Source organism: Pseudorasbora parva, chromosome 20 (genome assembly GCF_024679245.1).
Source record: "Pseudorasbora parva isolate DD20220531a chromosome 20, ASM2467924v1, whole genome shotgun sequence".
NCBI classification, from domain to species: Eukaryota; Metazoa; Chordata; class Actinopteri; order Cypriniformes; family Gobionidae; genus Pseudorasbora; species Pseudorasbora parva.
The window spans coordinates 42821961-42844047 of record NC_090191.1 but is presented as its reverse complement, the minus strand read 5'-3'; the positions used below and the strand labels follow the sequence as shown (position 1 = coordinate 42844047).

Sequence of the window (22087 nt, the reverse complement as noted above, 5' to 3'; positions counted from 1 at the left end):
TTTTATTGTTTTAAAATAAAAAAACACAAACTTCCTTCCATTCCCTAATTAGATTAATAACTATAAGAAATAGAGAGAAATTAAAAAAAGTGAAGTATCAGTGATTTATTCAGGATGTGACGTCTTCAGAGACCCGTATGTATGTGACGTGTCTCAATCCCGGAATTCAGCAGCGCAGGAACTTGAGCCACGGCAGATTCATTATAAACATCACACAGACAGCACAATAAATGTGAGTAATACATTAAATTAAACTATAATATGTGAAAGCATGAAGTTATGATTGTTAATGGTCCCTGTATTCGATTATCATCACATCTGATCAATATGACGGTCATGATCTGTATTGCACTTCATAAATGTAATAATGCGATGTCTTTTAAATGCATTACAATACCATTTCACTATCATTATAAATCAGCATGTAACCTTTCAGCACCGTGCCATCTGAATTACACTATAAAAATACATTAGAGTTGCAAAAAAATCTGTTATACAGTACAATAGTGTTGAACAGTCATGTTCTGGAAGTAAAAACGCTATTCATTTTCTTAATGGAGGATATTTTGTTTTGCTGCAGACGCCAGTCCGCATTATTTCATATGTTTCTTTTAAAAATAATTGCGTTTAACGCCAATTCCTGGTGGAAAAACTACGTTACCCATGATGCTGTGCAAATAATTTCACCAATCAGTGTCGGACTGGTTAGCCCCGCCCACCCCCTTTGGTGTAATCGACTCCCTACGCTCTCAAAATATTTGAATATGCGTATTTAGCAATACTCTTACAATATATTGCTACTATAGTCATAATCAACGTTTATTTAATTAGTAGTTTTATATATTTTTTTACATCGTTTCTAATGCGACTATGCTGTTCGCTGTGCTTCATGGGATGTAGTTCTTTCCCTGACTGACTAAAGTTGTTAAAGTGCCGTGTTTAATATTTATTAGGATCTATTGACAGAAATGCAATATAATATACATAACTGTGTTTTCAGTGGAGTATAAAGACCTTCCATAATGAACCGTTGTGCAATATATCGAAATATCGCAAATATGCATATCGCAACAGCATCCAATATCTGAATGATTTTAGTAGGCTACTTCAACATTGTGAAAAGTGTCCATTTTAGGTCGAAGCATAGAGCAGAGAATAGACTGGCCACACGACAGTTACTTATGGGACTTGCTTGATGTTAAAAAGAGTTATTAAACACTATAACTTGCGCTGTCTGACACACACACACCGAAACGTGAATGATTTGTGACATAAATGTTGGTTAAAACACAGCTGGTCACTTTCAGAAGTTGTAGCGAGTCTTTTTTTTTTTCCAGAAAGACTGTAAACACTGGTTTCATTCTCAGTTTTTACATAATTATTTTTTTTTTTAATTGATTTTACACACTGATAGCAATATCGTATCACATCGTTCAACAAGATATTGAATATCACATTTTTCTCCAATATCGCACAGCCCTACTGTTGTGTTTTTATTAAAGGAACACTCCAGTGTTTTTAGAAATAGGGCTTCTTCATCTTCTCTCCTACATTTAGATATGTGAGGAAATGCATTTTTGTCTCAGTGCATGCGTTGTTTTAGTTTGGCAGGGTCGCTGCTAGCTTAGCTTAGCATAATGAATGGAATCCTATGTTGCCAGCTAGCATGTCCCGAGAAAAAGTGAGTAAAAAAAAAACACCTGATGACTTCTTGTGGCCTGCGTATTCACAACGAGTACAGATAGCGATGCAGATTAAGACTAGGCGATTTATAGGCAGATATTGGGACTATATTATGGGGAAGCAGAGATATCACGGCTCATCCTCACGTCCTCCAGTCCAGCGATTGCAGTGTGTGGCGTGATATCTGCCTATAAATCGTCTAGTCTTAATCTGCATCGCTATCTGTACCCGTTGTGAATACGCAGACCACAAGAAGTCATCAGGTGTTTTTTTTGTGATCACTTTCACTCGGGACATGCTAGCTGGCAACATAGGATTCCATTCATTATGCTAAGCTAAGCTAGCGGCGACCCTGCCAAACTAAAACAACGCATGCACTGAGACAAATGCATTTGCCCACATATCTAAATGTAGGAGAGAAGATGAATAAGCCCTATTACTGAAAACACTGGAGTGTTCCTTTAAAGATTCAACAATAGTGGTGTGTACGGCTCAGTGAACTCGTGGTGTTTTGCAGCGTAATGGTGACCGACGTACAGCTGGCCATATTCGCCAACATGCTGGGTGTGTCGCTCTTCCTGCTGGTGGTTTTGTATCACTATGTGGCTGTGAACAACCCTAAGAAACTGGAGTGAGATTGAGAGGTGAGCACACACACACACACACACACACACACGTTTGTTTTTGACATATGGGGACATTCCATAGGCGTAATGGTTTTTATACTGTACAAACCGTATTTCCCCCTTACACTGCCCCTAAACCTACCCATCACACACACACACACACACACACTGCCCCTAAACCTACCCATCACAGGAAACATTCTGCATTTTTACTTTCTCATAAAAACTCCTCCTGTGTGATTTATAAGCCTTTTGTAAAGTGGGGCCATGGGTAATGTCCTCATATTTCACCCTCTCCTGTAATACCTGTGTCATACCCATGGCATTATACACATTTGTGTCCTCATATGTCACAAAAACATGCCCACACACACACACACACACACACAAAACACTCGATCATGTCTGATAGTAAACCGATGTTTCCTCTTGCAGGAAGTGATGGAGAACCGGAGGATGACCCAGCCTGTAAATTTGCGTTTTGTATGAAAACCATGGGAATAAATTGCCAAAGTGCGAGAGGATTTGTGTGTGTGTCTTGATATGAACAACAAAGTCAGCATTTCGTAAATACACATTTATGTTTATTGCTTTCTAGAGTTCACAGAGAAAGGCATTAATCCTCAGTACTTCACACTGATCTGATCTGTTATAAGCACCACAACATCATTTTTCAATTACAAAACGAAGCCACACATTTAAATGTATCTATAGAAGCACAACACGTGTGTGTGTGTGTGTAGTGTGTTGATGGACAAACTCTGAGCTTATGGAGAGTTAAAACAGCCCCAGCACTGCTGAATGCTGGGAGAGCGCCACGGTCACCATTAAACATGAGCCGCTCCTGTAGAGGCGGACGGTCCGTTAGAGCTCCTCAGGGCGGCAGCGATCTGTGGAGATGAGTGCTATAGCGTCACACAACATCTGCTGCAGTTCATGCATACGCGCACACACACACACAAACGCATACAAGGATACATGCACACACATACACGCATCAGACATACACACACCTATATAATTAACATTGAACCAGGAAACCCTGTTCTAGTAGAGCACAACACATCAGACTTTGAGAATGAGCTTAAAGGGCCGGTGAAATGCTGTTTCATGCATACTGAGCTTTTTACACCTTTAAAGACTTGGATTCCCATCCTAAACATAGACAAAGTTTCAAAAACTAATGTTGGACGTTTGATGGAGTATTTCTGTGTCAAAAATACTCCTTCCGGTTTCTCACAAGTTTCGGCGAGTTTTTTTCGAGTATGGGTCGGCTTGACGTTAAATAGAGCGGAAGGTCGTGACTAGAGGGAGAGAGAGGAAATGCTGTAAACAGTCTCTCAGGTGCAGATCCAGTCGTCCGTGAACACTTCTGACGCGCCGTGCTCCACTTTATTCCTATGGGTGACGTCGAGCGACTTCAACGCTTCAGCACAGCATTCCGGGAAGGCAGCGCTGCATTTGAACCGATTTGAACGCAGAAATGACGGGAAGCTTCAAGGCATCGCTTCAGTCGCGTCGCAAAGTGGATCTCCACGGTCACTGCTGTCAGGACTTCACCAAATCATACCAAAGAAGTGTGTTTCTGACGGAGCGGTCCTGCTTTGGAAGCAGCCGGTAAGTAAATCAACTTCAAATGTCTCTGCTATTGGCTACCGTCGCATGAGTAAACATCAGTAAACGATACGATCACGTGCTTCGTCATTCAAATGCGTTAACGGTTACTCCATTGTTGTTCTGTATAACGTTACACTATTCTGACTCTGACGTGCAAAACCGTTTTGCTTGCTACCTCTAAGGTCTAGTCACATACAATAGTCCATAAACCGAATCATGTCCTCATAAACTGCACACAAAGGCCCCTAAATACAGTCCATACCACAGAGACGGACGTCCTGATGTTGCCGTTTCTCCTGTTCAATTTATTTCAGCCTCAGATTTGATTCTGGATCATTATCTGTATTAGCTGAGATAGATGGGTTTCTCCACGCTTGAGGACGTCACCGCTTTGTGCTCGTCATTCTTTAGCTCCGCCCACACGATACGCCTCCAGGCGCTCGGTTTTTTTCCGGAAAGACTCGGTACAGCCCATATTTCTTTTATAAATATGATAAAACTAAAGACTTTTCGGAGATATGAAGGATGCAATACTACTCTAAAGGTACTCAAGATTGACATGAGATTGACTGACACTGAGTGTTTCACCCCCCCTTTAAGACCTCAGGTGTGTGTGTGTGTACCTGTGTGTGTGTTTATCCCTGGCGTCTCCAGAGCTCGGATGGCTACAGGACGAGTTCTTCAGCGGCGTTTTGGAGCCCAGACGCAATGAACCGTCCTTCCCAGACACACCTAAAACAGCAAACTCTGAGCTGAGCGCATCCCTGATACACACACACACACACACACACTACAGGCCAAACGTTTGGACACATCACTATCTGTAATGTTTTTGAAAGAAGTTTCTTCTGCTCATCAAGCCGGCATTTATTTGATCAAAAATACAGAAACAAATGTAATATTGTGATATATTATTACAATTACAATTTTATACAGTTATTACAATTTAAAATATATTTTTTTCAGTGTATTCAATGCTGATGTATTTGTGTGGTCAGAGCTGAATGTTCAGGATGGTTCCTCCAGTCTTCAGTGATCATGATCCTTCAGAAATCATTCTCAGATGAGGATTCATTACGAGTGCTGGACACAGAGCTGATGATTAATATATCTGAGGAAGAAAAGGCTCAAAAGAACTGCATTTATACAAAATTAAAACATATTTTCAAATAATATAAATCTCCTTTACTATCTTTTTTTATTAATTTAACACATCCTTACTGAATAAAATTATTGATTTATTTCAAAAAAAGAAAGAAACAAAATGGCTGACCCCAAACGACCAGTAGAGTCTATCGCTGTTACAAAAGATTTCTATTTTTAAAACATTTGCTTCTTTTTTCTTTCTTTTTTTTACTTTTTATTCATCAAAGTATCCTAAAAAAGTATCTCAGGTTATGAGCATTTATTAATCATCAGCTCTGTGTCCAGCACTCCTAATGAATCCTCATCTGAGAATGATTTCTGAAGGATCATGATCACTGAAGACTGGAGGAACCATCCTGAACATTCAGCTCTGAGCACACAAATAAATCAGCATTTAAAGGAGAATACACTACATTTTAAATTGTAATAATATATCACAATATTACATTTGTTTCTGTATTTTTGATCAAATAAATGCAGGCTTGATGAGCAGAAGAAACTTCTGTCAAAAACATTACAGATAGTGATGTGTCCAAACGTTTGGCCTGTGCTGTGTGTGAATATATATATATATAAAATCACAAATATAATACAGAACAGGAGATTTAACCCTGTAAAGCCTGACATGTGGAATAATAACAGTCAGAAAAATCTATTTGATTTGAAGAGACGATTTACAAACAAATAGTTTAGTATCATATTTGATCCATCAGACTCGTATAGTATGATCATATGGAGGGAAAAAAGATTCAGAGGATCAAAAATATCCAATTTGGTGCAGATGCTGATATTAATAAGACATTATGATCCTTTATAACAGTTAAGCAGACACATAAAATGCTTATAAATATTAATGTCTGCCAATAATGTCTTATTAAGATGATATTTAAATGCTCAATCATGTTGAGTGTTTACAGGCGTGTTAAATACGATACAGTAGCTTTATAGGGGAAATTAAAGCGGCGGTTCCGTGTTTTTTTTCTAGGCTTGGTTGTGTTTATGGGCCGCAGTATATCATGTCTTAATACTGCTTCTTTTTTAACCGCTGTATTGTTCTTCTATCCTCCCTTTATTCCACACCGCTGTCGGTGCTCTGAACGGCTCGTCTGCTTCCTGCTTCCTGAAGCCCCTCCCTCTGATAAACCCAATGGTCTTCGATTGGTCAGATGGCCAAATGTAGTTTCCTGTATTTTTATTGGCTGAAGCACAGGTTAAGGCCACACCCCTTCCCATTACGGGCAGAAGTCACATCTGCGGAGACTAGCGAGGGTTTATGATGTCACCAACCCAGGAAGAAGCTCGTTGTAGTCCAAACCGGCCATTTTTGTAGGCAATAAACTGCCGTAACTTTAAAAGACAATATCTCCGTTTGCAGTGAACGTTCAGCGCTGTGACTTTGCAGAGACTGTTTATGCTCAAGCAGCGACATTACACACTAACTAAAGTTACACAAGTCACATCAGACACTCCTTTAATTAAAGTGTGGCGCTGATGTGTGAGCGAGACTCTGACCTGCCAGGTGTTTCTTTATGCCGGGTTTGATCAGTTTCCACACTCTCATGCTGTGTGTCTCGTGGGCCGTGAGCGGGACGACTGCGGACTGAACGTCCTTCCGTACCGGGATACGGCTGGGCCGAGGCTGCAGCTCACACCTGAAACCAGAACACACACTTCAGTCGCTCTTCTAAATGTGTCAATGTGTACAAGTCCCTGCTAAATCTGATCAAAAACTGCAGCTCTTGTGGGCTGTTCCCGGTCTGCAGTGGTCAGTATCTATCAAAAGTGCTCCAAGGAAGGACCAGTGGAGAACCGGCCACAGGGTCATGGGCGGCCAAGGCTCATTGATGACCGTGGGGAGCGAAGGCTGGCCCGTGGGGTCCGATCAAACAGACGAGCTACTGGAGCTCAAACTGCTCCAGAAGTTAATGCTGCTTCTGATAGAAAGATGTCAGAATACACAGAGCAGCTCAGTTTGAGGCGTATGGACCAGTCAGGGTGACCTCTGACCCCGCCGAAAGCACCAACAGTGGCACGTGAGCATCAGAACTGGACCACGGAGCGATGGAAGAAGGTGGCCTGGTCTGAGGAATCACGTGTTCTTCTACATCACGTGGATGGCCGGGTGTGTGTGTGTGTGGCTTACCTGGGGAACAGTGATTGGGCAGTGTGATGCTTTGGCCAATGTTCTGCTGGGAAACCTTGGGTCCTCCATCCATGTGGATGTTACTTTGACACGCTCCACCTACCTAAGCATTGCTGAGACCATGTTCAGCCTTTGATGGAAACGGTATTCTGGTGGCTGTGGCTCTTCCAGCAGGATAATGCTCCTGACACAAAGCACAAATGCTTCAGGAATGGTTTGAGGAGCACAACAACCAGTTTGAGGCGTCGACTCGACCTCCAGATTCCCCAGATCTCAATCCAATCAAACATCTGTGGGAGTAGCGGAACAAACGAGTCCGATCCACGAAACTTACAGGACTTAAAGAATCTGCTGCTAACATCTTGGTGCCAGATACCACAGCACACCTTCAGGGGTCTAGAGGAGTCCATCAGAGACGGGTCAGGGGGACCAACACAATATTAGTCATAATGTTATGCCTGATCGATGTACACACACACATCTAAAGTAAGTACTGATGATGATGTTCACCTGCTGTACTCTATAGACGTCAGGATGTCCAGAGATTCCCGCAGCGGTTCCTGGAAAACATTCCCAACAGTATTTCAATCCGTAAGTCGTGTGTGTTTATGAGCGGCTGTAGTAAGTGTGTGTTTGTACCTGTGCTGTGAACGCCGTCCTCTGATAGGATGCCTGAGAGTGGGCGGGGCCTGATCTGCCAGCCTTGCCCCGCCCACCACGCACGTCTTTAGTCTGGCTGGCTGGGCGGAACTCAGGGAAGCTGTTGCCTAGGCAACAACAACAGACACGGTTACCTCATTAAAAACACATTCACGGTATACCGCAAAAAATGCTCTTCTTATTTAGTCTTTTTGGTTACACTTTATTTATCGATAGTCCACTTTAAACATTCTACTAACTATGAGTAATTTTGCAACTAGATGTCAACTAACCGTCATTAAAGTATCAGTGGACTGGTAGGTTATGGTTATATGTGTAAGGGTTCGGGTTAGTAGAATAAGTTGAATTGTAATTGCCGAGTGCTTATAGTCAGTAGAATGTCTGTCGGGGGACCGACAAAATAAAGTTTTAGTAAATATTAATCAGACAGTCTACAAATACTCTAATGACAGTTAGCTGACATGTTGTTGCAAAGTTACTCATAGTCAGTAGAATGTCTAAAGTTGACTATCGAAATAAAGTGTTACCGTATTTTTGTCTTGTTTCTAGTCTAAATATCTAACAATTCTTAAATCAAGATGCAGTTACTCCATTTGTTGCAGTGTAACCATGGCAACAGAGCTGGTAACTATAGCAACACAGTCAGCTGGCGTGAGCTACGCTCGGAGCGACTTGTGCATTTTATGTAATATAATTTTGCGTTTAGTTTTGCCTCGGACAGACTGAAGGATGAAGTGAACGTCGCCACACACAGAAGAAGAGAAGGAATGATAAAGAAAGGCCAAAGGTCACAGGAGCAGTTCAAACAGAGGGATGTTTATTAGAGAAAAGATGAACAGACGGACCGTTCGCTCGGATACCGTCGTCAGCTCAACAACACAAGACACGTTTAATAAACGAGCACACCATCGAGTGTTTACAGGCATGAGCTACTGATACACACTCAGAACAAACCATCAGATCACAGCGACAGGAAATGACCTCAGACATGAGAGAGAACAGGAACAGGACGTGACATCACAGCAGAGACGAGACACGACGGCGAGCATCAGAGGAGTCACGCAACACACACACACACACACAGTTAGCTAACACACGGTTCAGCGCACACACACACACACACACACTCACACACAGTTAGCTAACACACGGTTCAGCGCGCACACACACACACACACACACACACACACACACACACACAGTTAGCTAACAAACGGTTCCGCACACACACACACACACAGTTAGCTAACACACGGAACGCCGGTCAGTCGGTGTAATTCATTACAGATGATATCTGCACACACACGCACTCACTCACACATACACACGCACTCACACACTAACACACACTCACACATACACACGCATGCACTCGTACACACGCACTCGCACACACACTTTCACACATACACACACACACAAATGCACTCTCACACTCACACACACATACACACAATCACACACACACACTTTCACGCACTTACACACACACACACGCACGCACACGCACTTACATACACTCATGGACGCAGACACACTCACTCACTTATAAACACACGCATGCACACACTTACACACACTCATGCACGCACACTCACGCACGCACGCACACTCACGCACGCACACACACTCACACACGCTTGCACTCGCAAACACTCACTCATTCACACGCACGCACATGCACGCACGCACACACACTCACACACGCTTGCACTCGCAAACACTCACTCATTCACACGCACGCACTCACTCACACACACATGCACGCACGCACACACTCACACACGCTTGCACTCGCAAACACTCACTCATTCACACGCACGCACTCACTCACACACACATGCACGCACGCACACACACTCACACACGCTTGCACTCGCAAACACTCACTCATTCACACGCACGCACTCACTCACACACACATGCACGCATGCACACACACTCACACACGCTCGCACTCGCACACACTCACTCATTCACACACGCACGCACTCGCACGTGCACACACACACACCCACACACAAGAAAGAATAAAAGTGCGGCGTGACCCTATACGGACGTCCTCTTTAGGGATTCTGAAAGTGTCGTCATATTCTCACCAGTGTGTGATTTCTTCAGCGTTACGGATCATTGGCATCATTTTCATGACAATCAACCACATCAACCTTACTTCAGTAAATCCCTGAACACACACACACACACACACTCTCGCTCTCATGAGTCACAGCCGTTCGGAGGGTACGTGCGTTTAAGTGTCATGAAAAGAACGCAAAAACAAACCTAGTGCATTACACAAAATTAAATAATCATAATGGTGTGCAGTTTGAGCTCATATTACACACATGATTTAATATTCCTCAGATTTAATCACAATAAATAAAATCTCGTCTTTATAAATTAATGTGTCAAATAATCTCTGGTGCTACAGGGTGTAAAATCCAACCAAATAAAGCCTATTCAACTCACTCACACACACACACACACACACACTAGGGTTTGCACCGACTAGTCGACTTTAAAGGCCAACTTTAAAGTCATCCCAGAGAACGATCTACTCGCTGACCATCTGTTAATCACCCCGAGGGGCATTTCTCACCGGAGTTGGCCTTTAATGTTCTGCCATGAGGCTTTAAAGCGTTAGTTCAGCCTGAAATGTAAACTCTTTCATTAATTCCTCCTGTGGTTGGCCAGCCGTCAGACCTCCGCTCATCTTCACACACAGATGAAGATATTAGTGTTGAAATCCGATGGCTCAGAAAGGCCTTCATTGACACCAATGTCATTTCCTCTCTCAAGACCCATAAAGGCACTAAAGACGTCGTTACAAAGCCCATCTCACTACAGCGGCTCTACAATCATTGATGAAGAGGCCAGAATAGAGTTAGTGCGCAAAAACACTAAATAACGACTTATATAGTGATGGCCGATTTCAGAACAAAGCTTCGAACCGTTATGAGTCAGTGAATCGACTCATGATTCGAACCGTTATGAGTCAGTGAATCGATTCATGATTCGAACCGTTATGAGTCAGTGAATCGATTCATGATCCGAACCGTTATGAGTCAGTGAATCGATTCATGATCCGAACCGTTATGAGTCAGTGAATCGATTCATGATTCGAACCGTTATGAGTCAGTGAATCGATTCATGATTCGAACCGTTATGAGTCAGTGAATCGATTCATGATTCGAACCGTTATGAATGGTAAATGGACTGCACTTATATAGCGCTTTCAACAGACCCTATGGCCATCCAAAACACTTTACATGTTGCCTCACATTCACCCATCCATACACTCATTCACACACCGACAGCGGTGTCAGCCATGTAAGGCTCATCCAGCTCGTCGGGAGCAGTTTGGGGTTAGGTGTCTTGCTCATTGACACTTGGTCAGGTGGAACCGGGGATCAAACCACCAACCTTCCAGTTTGTAGACAACCTAATGAACCACTGCCGCTCAATGAATCAGTGAATCAATTCAAATTCACGTGATTTCAGCATGCGATCCGCGAGTTTGACATGCGATCCGAATCTTGAATCAATTCACTGACTCATAACGGTTCGAAGCTTTGTTTTAAATCGGCCATCACTATACAAGTTGTTTTTAAAAAATGTATGATTTATGATTCGGATCACGTGTCAAACGGCTGAAATCACGTGGCATTGGCAATCCGAATCATGAATCGATTCACTGATTCATAACCGTTTGAATCTTTATTTGAGGATTGAACACAAACGCGGAAGAGAAGCCAATGCTGAATAAAGTCGTAGTTTTTGTTATTTTTGGACCCAAATGTATTTTGGATGCTTCAAGAGACTCTAATTAACCCACTGATGTCTCATATGGACTACTGTGATGATGTTTTTATTCCCTTTCTGGACATGGACAGTATAGTGTGCATACACTTGCATACGCTCTCGGACTAAATATAAAATATCTTAAACTGTGTGTGAAGATGAACGGAGGTCTTACAGGTGTGGAGCGACATTAGGGAGAGGAGTTAATGACAGACATTTCATTTTTTGGGTGAATTAACCCTTTAATGACGACTTGTCGATGTCATCACATAAATGTCGACTTTAAAAAAATTGGAAGTGGTTCAACCCCTAACACACACACACACACACACACACACACACACACAGTGAGGGGCCGTCACTCTGGCTCGGGCCCCGGGGCCGTCCTGCAGTCGCTGAGGTAGGCCTGCAGGGGGGGCAGTTTGGAGAGCAGGCTGGGGCGGGGCATGACCTGCAGGGAAGGCAGAATCTGAGCCAGGCTGGGCGGCTGGAGCGAGTACAGACCTGCCATACTGATGGAGCAGGGCCCCGGGGCCCCGCCAACACCCCCAGGGGACGAGGAGGACGAGGAGGAGGAAGAGGAGGGCGAGAGCGGAGGGCAAGCGGGGGTCGGCTGGCGGAGGGAAAGCCTCTGGTGCTGATGGTGCGGACGCCTCTTCTCCTGAGCTTTACAGTCTACAGCGGGACACAGAACACACACACACGTTACAGAACACACACACACGTTGTGTTTCCATGTTTTATGGAGACTTTCCATAGGCGTAATGGTTTTTATACTGTACAAACCATATATTCTATCCCCTTACACTGCCCCTAAACCTACCTATCACACACACACAGCCCCTAAACTTACCAAACAAACACACACACACACACACACACACACACACACTGCCCCTAAACCTACCCTTCACAGGAAACATTCTGCATTTTTACATTTTCAAAACACATCACTTAGCATGATTTATAAGATGTTTTTCTCATGGGGACCAAAAAATGTCCCCACAAGGACAATATTTCAGATATTGCCATCTTTGTGGGGACATTTTGTCCCCATAACGTAGGGTTCACCAGGCCACACACACACACACACGTTCATACAAACTATATCTCTAGTATCACTACAGGGGATATTTGTTGACCCTAACACACTCACAAATGATGATCAGAAGTTTTGTTTGTATGTTTTCAATGCAAAAAATGCTCTTCTTACTCAGTATTTTTGTCTTGTTTCTAGTCCAAACATCTAAATATTATTAAAACGAGAAGTATTTACTAGACAAGCAAAAGTTATTGTCTTGTTTTGGGGAAAAATAACTCAAAATGAAGAGAGTTTTTTGCTTAAAATAAGATAAATAATCTGCCAATGGGGTGAGGAAAATAATCTTGTTTTCTGTTTGAATTAAGATTATTTTTCTCACCCCATTGGCAGATTATTTATCTTATTTTAAGCAAAAACTCTCTTCATTTTGAGTTATTTTACCCCAAAACAAGGCAATTACTTTTGCTTGTCTAGTAAATACTTCTTGATTTAAGAATTTTTAGATGTTTGGACTAGAAACAAGACAAAAATACTGAGTAAGAAAAGCATTTTTTGCATTGTAGACGCTTGAACCGCTAAATCACAGACATGTATAGGGGCTTGTGTTCTGACCTCTGACGGGCCCCAGGCTCCTGTGAGGGCCCCGGTGGGCCCCGGGGCCGTAAGCGCAGGTTTGGCTGCCGAAGGTGAAGCTGGGAGAACTCTTGAGCGGAGTCTGCCGGGTCGCATGGACGTCTGTGATGCTGCGAGTCCGGATGAGGGAGTTCTCCGAGGCGGAGCTGCTCAGGCTTCTGACCAAACACACAACATTAAGCGTGTCATCAACTGGCTTTTAAAAAATTGTATACTGTCTGAGGTCAACTAATGACGCTCGTGTGGTTTTTACATTCAAAAGCATCATAGCTAATCAGTAATAGGCTATTTTCTGCACTGGTTCTGATGGGCGTGTCACTGGAGACTTTGATGTAAACGCCCACGGCTAGGATTGGATAAGATTTGCATATTTAATGAGCTTCAGCTCCGCTGTCAGTTCACATGAGGGATTGTTTTGAAAGCGGCACCGGAATGATTCTCTCACAGGACTCGCTAAAAACCGCTCAAACTAACACAGTGATTTATCTCTCATCCACCTGCGATTGATTGATTTTTTTTTATTTCTTGGCCCGCCCGATCGATGGATATAAGCGCGAACCGCACACACACCCGCGCGCTCTTCAAACACAACTGAGATCAAGAAATGAATGTAATTGCACTATTTCAGATTCACCGGCCTGCTGACGGGCTTACGTTTTGGTCTGGAAAACACACACCCCTGAGACGTTGGGCTTTGCCAGTCTGATCTCGCAATGAACCAACAAATAAAGGATTCTCCATCCTGTGACAGCGTGCTGAGGTATGCTCTGTTAGACACACATAATCAATACCATCTGTAACAATGCAATACTATCACATATAAAAACATGTTTTACTCACGTAAGTGTGTTGCACCATTCCTGTCGAATCCGATACAGAAGCACAGCATTGGGTTTTAATCTCAATATGTCTGCAAATCCAGCTCGACCTGAGGTTTCTTCACAAGCGATTATCTCGCTATCTATAACTCAGCTATCTATAATGCTTGCGCGTTATGCGTAATACTGCGCATGCGCATTGCAGACGGGCTTCTGGGTGCTGCACGCGCTGCTGTTTACAGTCAGTGGCTGACAGGCTTGGAGGATCAGAGTGAAGTGGAGCGAGAAAAATGAGAGAGAATGAAGAAAACTCAGAGCCCACGCCCAGCTCGGAGGACACAGATATCGTTGAGAAGTTAGTTCGCTCAACTTCAGTGGTTTGTAGATATTTTGGCGATCCCATCCGACATAAAACAGAGCGACGTGCGTGGACTGCTTATCATAGGTTCACTACGCGGAATTTAATTATTAAATTATCGCGATTCTTCAAAGTTCTTCCAGATAACACTGAGCCCAACACAGCGGTAAATCTACATTAACTACATTCACACACAGGCTAGGCTTATTATCACCTTGTTAGTTGTAGTGGATTATTGACAACAAGCTAACGCTTACGATACCAAACTATAATCCCTAAAACATCGGACTTATACATGATCGCTATCATAATTGTTTGTCTTTGGTGATGTATGACTTCAGCATCGCCTGTATCAAAAGTGAAATAACGTCATCTGATGTTTAAAATGAATAAGATAGACTAGGCAGCCCTTACTGGAGATCCACAAAGACTGAACTTTGCTCTCTCCCTCCTCTCACGACCGGGCCACTGTCGGTGAGGTGTGTGTGTCGGTGAGATGGGCGTGTGTGTGTGTGTGTGTGACAGAGAGCGATGCACGGTGGACCAATCCACTGTAAGGCAAGAGAGGGGGGACTCAATGTTTCTTAAAACGCTTTTTTTTTTGCCCGTTTGCGTTTTTAGTGTTTTACTACTTACACAATTAAGTAATGATATTATTGATATAAAGTGTAGAGTAAAAAAAAATGTTGACCACAATTAATATTTTAATAAATAAATACCTCAGTTTTAATAAATTGTTCACTTGTTTGGGAAGTGTTTGTCATGTTTCGACAATAAAGGATAGTTTAAAACCACAGTTAACTGTCTGTTTTCCTCATCTTTCACTAAAGTTTGCCTTTAAACTTTAAAGAAATAAAGCTTTTACATTTATTGTGATATTTATCGATATCGCCTGATATGGAAAATTATAACGTGATCATTTTTTTGGGCCCTAGTTTTATGTTTGATGACGCAGAGAAACATGCCAAATTGAGCTATTTGATTTATCAAATTTTTTGTGGTTCAGATAAAATAATATTTAGATTTTCTGTTTATTCAACCAATTTCCTTCATTGTATCAACTCAAATTTGTAATTTCAATGAACTCAACATTTTAAGGAAACCAGGTTACTTACTTCTTTAAGTTAAACCAACAATATTTTTTACAGAGAATGTGCTGACCGACCAGTGCATCCATGGTGACGCTCCCTGCTATCTCCAGGAATCTTTCAGTTTTATTTATTTTATTTTATTTACTTATTTATTTATTGTTGTTAATTGTTTTTAAGTCTGTAGCACTTTGAGATTTTGTTTAATATTAAGTGCATTATAAATAAAAATGTTTATTATTATTATCTTTTATATATCAAAAGCTCAATAAATCAATCAATCAGCTTTATTTCTATCGCTCTTCTCCAACGCCGATTGTCTCAAAGCAGCTTCAGTGTTAAACAGGACAATACTGCAGCAGAATTACATTTGGCTAGTTTGATTTGGATAGTTTATAGAATTAAAAAAGGCCTAATTCATTAATGTTATTTGTATATTTAGTTGAATAACTCTGATCATAATGTTAGTGTCCCCAACTGAGCAAGCCAAGCCAAAGGCGACCAAAGGAACCGAAACTCCATCAGGGCATGATGGAGAAAAATAAACCTTAGAGAAACCAGACTCAGTTCTCCTCTGGCCTATTAACACACAGCGGAGGATTATTATTCTGGACACCCTTCAAGTCATAATTCATGGAATATTCGAAATTTTGGGTATCACGCAAGAGACGGGTTCATTTAGGATGGTGCGTCGATCACACAAGAAAATGAAAACTTGAAAGATCGGAGTCATTGCGCCGGAGACGAGTTTATTGAGGATGACATGCTGGTGAGGCAAATTCAGAGGGAAAGATTATTTCTCAGTTCATCAGCCCTTTAATGTCCTATCACGGCTTGGGCTTTAGTGAGCTTCGGTAAGCGGGTCTTACGTGGGCTTGGGTGGGCTGCTGGTTTTGGTGTTGGCGTTCCTCCGCGTGTCAGAATTGAGGCCTTTGCTGTTCCGCACGTGTTTGAGGATGGAGGCCCGCAGGTTCTGCAAGCTGCTGTGCTCCGACAGAACCAGCCTCGGCCACGGGTTACACTCCGCCATGTCCAGCGCTGCCACGGCAACCGCTCGCCCCACCTGTTCGTACACCTCAGGTGTGTATTTTGGCGGGAAAGCGGGCGGTGGAGGAGGCGTGGCTCGTCCGTTATCGTGACAGGCGGGTGGGATGGTGTTCACCGACCGGCCCGTGTTGTAGTTGCACTCCAGTGTGTAACTAAAGACAGGAAACACACACACACACACTCGTTCAAATGTACATTTCAATGCTTGACGGAGTCTGATTGTGGGTCTGTACCTGTGGATCAGACCGATGGTTTTGTGAATGGCCACACGTCCACTGCCCTCTTTCGATTGGCCGTCGCGCTTGTCCCGAGCGTACATGTTCTTTTCGGAGAAATTACAGCCCAGGAAATCAAAATGGGCGCAGTTTAGGGAGATCAGCTTCGGATACAACATGTTCTCCACCTGGAAGGCAGAAACATTTAAAATGACTACATTTAAAACACTTAAAAATATTATTTTTTAATTTTTTTAAATAGCTTAAAATTTTGAAGACTGAAATAACTGATTAAATATTATTTAAAACTGAAAATACCTGATTTTTGTTTTTAACACATTTTAAATAAATGATCAGATTTAAAACACTTAAAATAACTAAATTGAAAAATTGCAAATAACAATACATTTAAAAAATTTAAATAACAGAATAAATGTAAAACACTGAAAATAACAGATTAAATAAAAAAAAGGAATAACGAATTACATACATAAAAAAATTAATAACAGATCAAATTTAAATTAATTTAACTTAAAATAATTTAAAACAATTAAATAACTGATTAAATGTAAAAACTTAAAATAACTGACTATATTGGAAATATTTAAAATTACAACACAACTAATTACTGATTAAAATAATTAATTTAAAACATTAAAATAATCAATTTCATTTAAAACAACTGATTCACTGAAATGTATTTTTATGGCAAGAAAAAAAGGTTTAAAAAAAAGAGGCAAATTAGCAAAGGGGTGAAATGAAACCACATGAAAGTGAGATGACAGTATGTGTTGCCACACACACACACACACACACACACACACACACACACACACACCTGCTGACTCTCGTCCGTCAGGTTGTTGCCGTACATGAAGCATCCTCTCTTGGAGGCGTGGCCATGCAGGTCTATATAATACGCCACTCCGCTTTCCTGGGGCGGGATCTGCTCAGAGGGGGCGGGGCTTGTCACCACCGGCGCATCACCGCTGCTCTGTGTTGATTCGTTCTCGTCACAAGGCCCCGCCTCCCTCTCGACTCCGCCTTTCTCCCAGCTCTCCTCCAGCTGCATCGGGATCTCGGAGAGGGCAAAGGTCGGCCCGTCCCCTCGCTCCGCCTCGTTGCGGTGGTTGAGGCAGCGCTCCAGCTCAGTGGGCGTGGTCACAGGAAGGCCGGTGTTTGATTGGTTGGAGGTTTTGAGGGCGGAGGGAGTGTTGTTGCCGAGGCGATTGTGCACGTGGTGGTAGAGCAGGAGAGATTTGGCACCGAAGATGGAGGGGTGCAGATCTGGACTGGGGTTCACATACTGTCTGTTCAGATTCACACCGCGGGAGTCCGTCCTGCACACACAAACACACACTTAAAATAATTGATTAAAGGAACACCTACTTTTTTAAAAAAATAGGCTCATTTTCCAAGTCCCTTAGAGTTAAACTGTTGAGTTTTACCGTTTTTGAATCCATTCAGCCGATCTCTTCATCTGGCGATAGCCCTTTTAGCATAGCTTAGCATACATCATTGAATCAGATTAGACCATTAGCATCGATAAACACGGACAACATTCCAAAACACGATTTGGATGTGTGACGGAGTATTTCTGTGGCAAATACACTCCTTCAGGATTCAAACAACTTTCAGAGATTTAAAGTACGGCCGTGTATGACATCATAAAGGGCAAAATTCCTTATATGGGCACACAGATGAACGCACGCACATACACACACACACACACACACACACATCAACGAGCTTCGACTCCCGTAACCCAAACGTCGGCAGCGCTGCCGTTGTGTGTTTAGACACGAGATCAACAATGTCAGTAAAGAAGTGTGTGTGTGTGTGTGTGTGTGTGAGGGAAAGATCCGCTTGTTCAGCTTCCCAAATAACCCAGAGTTAAGGGAACAGTGGATGCAGTTTATGTTTCCGGAGTTCTGTGTGTGTGTGTGTGTGTGTGTGTGTGTGTGTGTGTGTGTGTGTGTGTGTGTTTCTGTATTTGGGTGTGTGTGTGTGTGTGTTCCAACATGGCGACGACGTACGCTCGCACGCTGCCCGCCGACATGCTACACTAGGAAAATTAACATCTACACCCGTCGTAGCTGCCGCCGAAAACGCAGAAAGAGCTAGAACATGTTAATGTCAGGACTACTCACAATGTGCTTGGTCTCAACCCTGAGGTTCGCCACTAAAGCTGCTTTAAGAAGCGGTAAGATCCATAACATCGGATGGCGAATCCATGATCCGACAAATGTTTGTCCTGAAAGTAACCATCTGCACGCCACTTGGGCGAACTTTGAACAGTACAATCGCCCACTTTCTGATCAAGAATGGATGCACTTTCAGGCACAGGAGAGAGAGTTCAGGAAAGTCCTGGATGTTAAATTAATTAATAATAGACAAATAGTACAATTCACCGGAAGCAACCCGCATTACTGGACTAAACTTATAACCATTTTATGTGGAGTATACTACAGAAATGGATCCTATACAGCAACTCATAAAGATGGGAGACCATTAGGAGTACCTTTGCTAAAGTACACCGTAAGAATCCTTCGGAAGTTCCCCCTCTGTAGAGCGCTCCCACCGAGGCCCGATCCAGAGACGCTCACTGAATGGATAAATCAGCAGTTGCGCTTTGTTCGGGAAACCATTCAGCCGGCGCTCAATAAAGCGACAAATTCCAGCAGTACGAGAGCAACCAGAGCGGTAAGCGAAGATGAACTAGCTTATCTCTGGGAACACCGTAGGAGTAAGGCAATAGATATTATTCTAAATAGCAGCACTTACCTAGATCCCCCACCTGCGATAAACGACGTCAATAAAGTGTATGAGTATTATGCTGCGAAATGTCAATCAGCACAGATAGACCAGGAGATCAGCAGTCCTCCGTGGTGCGGTGTTTTTGACCTGGAAGACCCGAGGTGTTATCCCATAACCGCGGATTTCACCGCCGAGGAGATTTCAGGTGTGCTCTGCAGCCTCCCGAATAACAAAGCATGTGGTGCAGACGGTGTGACCTATGAAGTACTTAAGGCAACAAAACAATTCTCTATACTGACACTCACTCAGATTTTTAATGTCTGTCTAAACAACCGTAAAGTTCCTGACTCCTGGAAGGGGGCTATAATATATAGGATCCCCGAGAAAGACAACATTCCTGAAGATCCGTCCACCTGGAGGGATATATCGCTGCTTCCCACTATATACAAGGTATTTATGAAGTGCATTTTATGCAGGATTTTACCTTGGCTAGTGGAATCAGGAACATTGTCAATAAAACAAAAAGCATACATAGAGAGGCAGGGAATGAATGAGCATGTATTCTGTTTGAAAACTGCCATCGATGACTTTAAACATGAATGATTCTTGAAGTGGGCTGTTGTTTTGATGCGTACATGGACTTCTGTTTTTCTGAGAAAATGCTAAAATACCAACCGTTAGCAAATGTATTGGCAGTGTGTGGCTACAGGACCAAACTAATTGTCCTTATTTTGGGTAGTTTAGGACATGTGCATAGACTATGTATCAGAGGCTTGCAGATTGCTGGATTAAGTAAGAAGAGCTCTAAGCAAATAGCCAGATATTGTTCTGTGTCAGCGATCATCGGCAGTCTGCATGTTTGGAGAAGACGATGTCATCTTTATCCATAACCTGTTGATTAATGCGGTCGTGACTGTTTGCATTGTCTGTATTGTCAGGATAAACATGAGAAGCTCTTTGTGAATATTTGGATGCTGTGTTGTTTTAATCAGTATTTGTCATTCCAAATAAAATAATTAAATGTGTGTGTGTCTTTAGCTCCGCCCACTGCACGCCTCCACAGACTCGGCTGTTTTCTGAAAGAATCGGTTCAGTGTATCTGTCTTTTATAAATATGATAAACTAAAGACTCTTGTGTGATATGAAGGATCAACACGACTCTACAGATACTCAAGATTAATATGAGACTGTGTGTGTGTGTGTGTGTGTTATGTACGGTTTAAAAGTTACACAAAATCGTCATTAATATTCAATCAACACAACCTCTGACCTGTAATGACCCCTGACGACCCCGTCGGGGTTCAGCATGGGAATGAGTTTGAAGACGAACGTCCTGCGGAGCGTCTGAGCGCGCGGATCATCCTGACTCAAGATGAAGTTCAGGAAACCATTAAAGACAAAACTAGACGGCGTCTCTCCGGGGTGAACCCTGCTGCTCAGGAAGAACACCTGCACACACACACACACACACACGTTAGGTTTTTGTGAAATGTGGGACATTCCATCGGCGGAAAAAACCGTGCATTCTATCCCTCTACACTGCCCCTAAACCTACCCATCACACACACATACACAGACACACACACACACATACACAGACACACACAGCCCTTGCCCCAAAACCTACCCATCACACACACATACACAGACACACACACACAGACACACACACACACACACACACACACACACACACACACAGCCCTTGCCCCAAAACCTACCCATCACACTCACACACACACACACACGCTGCCCCTGCCCCTAAACCTACCCATCACACACACACACACACACACACACTGCCCCTGCCCCTAAACCTACCCATCACACACACACACACACACACACACACACACACACACACACACACACACACACACACACTGCCCCTGCCCCTAAACCTACCCATCACACACACACACACACACACACACACACACACTGCCCCTGCCCCTAAACCTACCCATCACACACACACACACACACACACACACACACACACACTGCCCCTGCCCCTAAACCTACCCATCACACACACACACACACACACTGCCCCTGCCCCTAAACCTACCCATCACACACACACACACACACACACACACACACACACACACACACACACACACACACACACACACACACACACACACACACACACACACAAGTAAAGAATGAGCAACTCACACCTCATGGCTGGTAAGTGTGTGTAAATCGAGCCGTGTGTAATACCCGTTTGCCGGTGAAGCGGTGGGGCCGTGGCGTCCTGAGGTCCGGGAAGAGTCGGTCCAGCCGCGGCTCTCTCTCCTCCAGCAAACCGTGGCAGGACGAAACCGTGATCAGATCCACCCGGTGCCCGTCCAGAGAGTCACACAGCAGCTCGCGGTGATAATAAACACTCTCCGCCGGACTGCAGAGAGAGACACACACACATACACACACACACACACACACACACA

The 22087-nt window shown here is 43.2% G+C and overlaps 2 protein-coding genes across 12 annotated transcripts in view; one reads left to right on the top strand and one right to left on the bottom strand.

The window, feature by feature from the left end:
• The window catches only part of agbl5 (AGBL carboxypeptidase 5), a 114276-nt gene that overhangs the window by 83345 nt on the left and 8844 nt on the right, over positions 1-22087 (bottom strand). For 5 of the 10 annotated variants that reach the window (XM_067428194.1, XM_067428195.1, XM_067428197.1 and 2 more), the window contains 12 exons: positions 21861-22038; positions 20902-21080; positions 17713-18214; positions 16893-17062; positions 16482-16811; positions 13328-13506; positions 12178-12348; positions 7855-7982; positions 7726-7775; positions 6585-6724; positions 4550-4658; positions 3200-3236 (listed from right to left, as the gene is read on the bottom strand). In XM_067428194.1, coding sequence (XP_067284295.1) covers positions 3215-3236; positions 4550-4658; positions 6585-6724; positions 7726-7775; positions 7855-7982; positions 12178-12348; positions 13328-13506; positions 16482-16811; positions 16893-17062; positions 17713-18214; positions 20902-21080; positions 21861-22038 — 2158 coding nt within the window. In that variant the 3' untranslated portion in view covers positions 3200-3214. Of the gene's footprint in view, positions 1-2953; positions 3237-4549; positions 4659-5667; positions 6208-6584; positions 6725-7725; positions 7776-7854; positions 7983-12177; positions 12349-13327; positions 13507-16481; positions 16812-16892; positions 17063-17712; positions 18215-20901; positions 21081-21860; positions 22039-22087 lie in introns of those variants that run through there. The other 5 variants (XM_067428198.1, XM_067428201.1, XM_067428200.1 and 2 more) reach the window with 5 other exon arrangements.
• On the top strand, positions 127-2828 carry ost4 (oligosaccharyltransferase complex subunit 4 (non-catalytic)). 2 transcript variants are annotated; one of them, XR_010899663.1, is made up of 3 exons: positions 127-232; positions 2201-2327; positions 2745-2828. XR_010899663.1 is itself a non-coding variant. In XM_067428207.1 (2 exons), exon 1 carries the CDS (start codon positions 2205-2207, stop codon positions 2316-2318), a length of 114 nt encoding a protein of 37 aa, XP_067284308.1. In that variant the 5' UTR covers positions 2201-2204; the 3' UTR covers positions 2319-2327; positions 2745-2828. The 2 variants fall into 2 exon arrangements, 1 of the variants encoding a protein (XP_067284308.1); XM_067428207.1 differs by lacking the exon at positions 127-232.

What these genes read in the sequence shown, in the direction of transcription:
- ost4 (XM_067428207.1), top strand. Translation starts at nt 2,205, where the DNA reads ATGGTGACCGACGTACAGCTGGCCATATTCGCCAACATGCTGGGTGTG.